General features: G+C 42.6%; 1 protein-coding gene across 1 annotated transcript; it reads right to left on the reverse strand.

Moving 5' to 3' along the window:
• Positions 1–871: 871 nt before the first annotated feature.
• phlda1 (pleckstrin homology-like domain, family A, member 1) lies at positions 872–3,998 on the reverse strand. Its single transcript, XM_035424970.1, has 2 exons — positions 2,756–3,998; positions 872–1,989 (listed from the first exon to the last, which is right to left on the reverse strand). Exon 1 carries the CDS (start codon positions 3,236–3,238, stop codon positions 2,783–2,785), a length of 456 nt encoding a protein of 151 aa, XP_035280861.1. The 5' UTR covers positions 3,239–3,998; the 3' UTR covers positions 872–1,989; positions 2,756–2,782.
• Between the last annotated feature and the right edge of the window lie 1,501 nt (positions 3,999–5,499).

The raw sequence follows: 5,499 nt of genomic DNA on the forward strand, positions 1-5,499 counted from the left end.
AAGAAAAGAGACAATCTACATAGCAGCTAGCCTGTAAATGTCCCTGATGCAATCACAGTTTGTATAAATGCAGTATATTTAACAAAGAATACTGTAAATAACTGGCCGGCATGGAAAAACCACCAAATTCTGTGATACGTTTCTGTTTCCGAGCAACGGACGATTTGGTCGACGAGTTTCCCTCGCTGCCCTAAGAGGGCTTTCCGGAGTACCAGCCCTGCCCATCGAGGTCGTCATCCGTGACCCTAGGACGGTTACGCACATGCTGCAGTAAAGCAGTGCGTAATTCCGGGCCAAGTCATGGGCCTACTGACAGCCAAATTCAGCCGTTCCCCTTGTTCTTCCACAACGTTCCTCTTTGGCGGAGCGCTACGGAGTGCCAAGCTGCAGTCTGGCACGAGCCCAAGGTTGTCCAGGCGTATCCAAGAACGGCCGGCGTGGGTGCAGGCTTTTATTCCAGCCCAGCACCAACTCATCCGATCCTACTTATCAAGGTCTTGACCGAAGGCCATGATTGGTAAATTAGTTGAACTGGGTGTCATAGTGCTGGGCTGAAACACACACCTGCACCCACACCGGCCCTTTTCAGAAAAGACTGGACACCCCTGCCCTAGCCTACTATGCTCAACAAAGTGAAGATCTGAATTATAGTTGGCAAAACATACTCATAGTTTGCTAATAGCGCACCTTAGCCCTAAATAATAGCTTCAGTGAATAGGCTACCTGTAATAAAATTTTTGTATCTTTTTGATAGAATTGTCAGCATACACAGTGCTGTGCTACATGTACACTACACAACATGTGTACAACGCATGCATAATCACTCGTTCAGGTGACACACGTGTGAAACACGTTCATATGTTTGGACAAGTAACGGCAAACTGATTTTCCGATTTATTTCTTCCTTTAGCCGAGAGCAGGTGGTTAAATATAAAATGCAATAGTACTGTAAGTTAATGGGGAGAGGGAGAGCGGTGTGAATTGTATTTGTTAATAGCAAATGACAAGAAAAACAATCACGGTACGCCAATTTGAAATGGAATGTATATTTTTAAAAGTATGAAAATAGCTCTCACATTAAAATAACCGAACTCATGCTGTACACCACATGATGATTACTCCGTGAATTAAATGACCATTCTAACGCGGTGCACCTGGCGCAGTGCATAAACCATAGCAGCTGCAGTTCACCGACGTTGTGCACGCTGTGAATCTGACCCGGTGGCATCAATACATGTACGGCCCATCACATTTGGCACGAACAAGCCAGATACACGCAACAGCTAATATAATACACATTTTTAACATACTATCAGGTTTTTGGCGTAACTTTTCATCAAGTCCCGGTGAAAATAGGCCTGAAACAATTTTCCTGATAACCAGTTTTTTTTTAAAGTGATGAACAGTGAGCTGCTTTTGGTCTTTGGTTCAATGCACTGGAGGGAAAGCTTGTAATTTCATGTTGAGTACATGGTCTGCGTCAAGACATGATACTGGATCAAGATAATGCACATTAATGGGTCACGAAACACAAACGAGTCACACAATACCCTTTCAGTGACCTGCTATCTGCTGTTATGCCAAGAATAGGTCCACATTATATATATATATATATATATATATATATATATATATATATATATATATATATATAAAGCCACAGTTTGTAGGACATAACAGCAAACATCTGCACATCCACACACTCAAACATAATAAAACGTATACAAAACTAAATAAATAAATAAAATACCAGAAAGTAGTTAACAGGCAAGAATGCACAGCAATTTCTTCCGTTCTGTGAACGCCTCCATCAGTTTTTTTTTTTTTTTTTTTTTTTTGTTCATGGTAAAGTCCGCGGCGAAATAAGGTTAGCATTCTCGGGCAAGCTCATGAAGCATTTACTGTGACTTGACAAGTCTTGTTTTTCCTCGGCGAAGGCGATCAGAAATGCCCAGACCACTGATCCTGTCTGCGGAGTGTTCCAGTAACCTGTGGATATAATACATTAAGTTAACTCATATGTCCCAGCACTTATCCGAACACAGTTAGCCTAAAATACTAGAATAGGCCTATAGCAGTATAGCAACCACAGTAAAAAAAATAATAAAACCTGTGTTGGCTTGAATTCGCGGGTTATTATATGATTGGGTTTTCAACAGGGGGTCCACAGACCCCTTGAAGGTACTGAAGGGGGTCCCTGGTCAAACTTGATATGCAATGACTATATTTATATTACGGAAAATTTTCCAAAATAAAAATCTTTTTTCTTTCTTTCTTTTTTTTTTTTTTTTGTAACCCTTGTAACTTATGATGGGGATCCCCGGGATGCCTTTGAACCTGGGTGAGGATCCCTGGATCAGAAAAGGTTTGAAAACCCCTGCTTAAGTGGATTATTAGTCATTGAATTTCAGGTGTGAATGCCATTTCAGACGTGTAGAATATTTCAAGTAGACTAAAAAAACTGTTCTACTGAACATTCCTGAGTGAGTAGCCCATTTATTAGCCTACTCACGCGGGCTCAGCAAGAACGAAACAATCGTAACGTTAACCTATAATTAATCGAAATCAAAGGCTTAGCGTTTTTGAGGTCGTGCGGTTCCTCCATAGGCTACCAAACCACGGACGACTTGACGAATTGGCTCAAGGCTGTAGGTAGAAGATTATTTCCACGAACAGGGGCATCGCTGCCCATTGTGTGGCAACGTTAATGAGCCTACGGGGAACGAAGGATCCGGACAACGCGCGGCTGGCTTACCGCAGATGTGGCTCGTCACGCTCCGCCTCACGCGGCGTTCTGGGAGTTCTTGATGGTCTTGTGTCCTGGAAGCTGCACGACGAGTAGTTGCTGTTTCTGTCGGGTGGACTTTACCGCGAGAATAGCCTGCCTGTTTTTGTACTGCACCATTTGCAAAGTTATCTCGGCGTTCCAAACCTCGTCCTGCGGGCACCTGAAATCGATCTCCTTGCCCTCCGACATGACCACGGTGAAGTAGACGTACTTGCCCTTCCTCTCGACGCAGTCCACGGTCTTCATGCTGGAGAAGCGCAGCTCTTTGATTTTGCAACCGTGGTCCTTTGTCGGATGCTGCTGATGCTGGTTGTCGTGCTGTTTCGGATGGAGGAGAATGAGACCCTCGTCCGTGAGTACACAATGCTTCTTCTTCCACAGCTGCAGCAAGCCGTCGCTCCGTTTCTCCAGCAGTCCCTCTTTAAGCACCTTGCCACCACTGTCCAACATGTTTTTTTTTTTGTTCCGAAAATTGCAAGTCTCCCGGGTGAGAGAGAAAAAATGCCTTGGCTTCTTAACTACACGGAGCGACACGAAGAGAAGCTCCGCTGCCCACTGTTGTTGGCTATATATAGATACTCCTCCTATCTCCTGCAGCGGTCTTGTCAGCGGCGCTCGCAGAAATGACTGATTTCTCTCTTCCTGTGTGACCAGGGTTTTCCCTCAAACTCGCCTCCTCGTGCACCGCCCCCAGCACTGACATCCAGCGGAGACCTGCCTCGGACTGCGGTGTGCGCAGCTGCTTACATGTGGCGAGTGTCAATGGCAAAAGATGATTAGAAGATGCCAGCTTGGAATTTAACGGCTACCGGTGTGAACGACATGGATAACGAAACGTAACCTACACAACTATAGTTGTTCCTGTCGGAAAAATGCGGGAGTTCCACTGGAAGTTCGCTTCAAAAGGACAGTTGTAAGAACTCGTTTGTAGTCTGGAACGCCGCTGCGCGTAAAAAAGCAAAAGGGAAACAATTATTTCCACATCCAACAAATATTCCCGTGTCTACATATACACATGTAGATCAACGCGGATTTACGTTGTGTTCCAGACTCTCAATTCGTATAGGAACGAAAAGGGGCTACAACCTGAATAGGCCTACATGCAGCACAGTAGTATGCTGCTATACCGTAGACTACCATATGTACAATGCGTTTTGCGAGTCGCATTGCTCAGAGCTAGGCTATAGTAGCCACATCAGTACGATATCTGCAGCACGATAATACATGGCATAAGTGCCTTACCTCTAAGCATGGTTAACTACAGTAAAAGTGAATAAAAGTCAACCTATGCCTTCTAGTGGTAAAATGGAAGACAAACATTTTTCAAATACAACACATTGCTTCCGAAAGACACGCTCGTGGCCTCGAATGTAGTGCCCTCCAAAGTTTTTTATACACTTGAAAAAGATTAACAAAAAAGCTGCATAAAAGCAATACAAGTACTGAGCTATGTTTTGATTTTTGAACATAGAAAATATTCGACTTCAATAATTATTACGTAGCAATTCTTGAAAGCAAATATTTCCCCAAGAAGTATCACAAATACTTTGAACCCCAATCGTGAATCGCCTTCTATACCGTTTTATGAGATTTACAAACATATCAGGCGGAAATGACCATTCCTCCGTTAATGCTCAAAGATTTTTCTGATCCTATGGTGCCCACTAGTGAAGTTCAAGTGTGGGGACTGGGATGACCATTCTGTATCAGTAATTGTGCGGTCAATTAACCGGTTTAATTTGAGGTATGCTTGGGATTATATACTTGCTGAAAGATTCACGCGTGTCCAAATTTGACCTTTCCGACAGCTGGAACCACAATTTTTACCGGAGCGTCTTCATATTGCTGAAGTTCATGGTTCCACTGGCCTCAGGTAAACGCATAAAATGTAGAACTTAAACTGTAAATTTGATTGTAGATTTGGACACTTTGGGGCCCTAAGAGAAAACGAAATTCTGCAGCTATAACTTTGATGCCTCTGCGCCCAAACCTCACTGTGCCTCTTCCGCCACGCAGATTTACTACTGTTCCAGGGGTGTAACCGGCTGTACTACTACTGGCCTAATAGTGGAAAGTGCAATCTACTCATTTACTGGTTAGTAACCCCCTCCTGACTTGTGAAGGCCCCATCTCGTTTCTTCTGAGAGTAGCCATCCCCCTGGTGAATGGTGCGTAGGTTGTGTGCCACCTCATTTTTACACATGAAATGGGGACCTATGGCCAGCCTCAAGACAGCCCACCAAGACTGAATCAAAAAAAAAAAAAAAAAAATTAAGTATCATGTTAATGCTTATTTTCATTGGGACATATTCAACATTGTCAGGGAAGTGAATAACCCATTTAACAACTTTGGAAAAATAATTATATAAAAAAAGATCCTCAAATTGTATTGAAATATTTTCCCAATTTTTTAAGCATACAACATTGTTTTACTAATTAGAAGTAAGGAACTTTTTAAAAAAATGTTTATGAAGGGTGTGAATAATTTGAGGGCAGTGGGAACTATACTTGCAAGATTAATGCTTATTATAAAGCAGTTATTACTGAAAAGTGGCATGTTTTTTTCTGTTGTACCTGTTCCTCATACAATAGCATGACTTAATTGGTAAATGGTTAAAAATAAAAAATAAAAAATCAGTTCAACGCATTTAAAAAAAGATTCACAATTTAGGCACGATATTAACTTCAACAGAGGAACCCACAGACGGGTA

Source organism: Anguilla anguilla, chromosome 7 (genome assembly GCF_013347855.1).
Source record: "Anguilla anguilla isolate fAngAng1 chromosome 7, fAngAng1.pri, whole genome shotgun sequence".
Classification (NCBI taxonomy): Eukaryota; Metazoa; Chordata; class Actinopteri; order Anguilliformes; family Anguillidae; genus Anguilla; species Anguilla anguilla.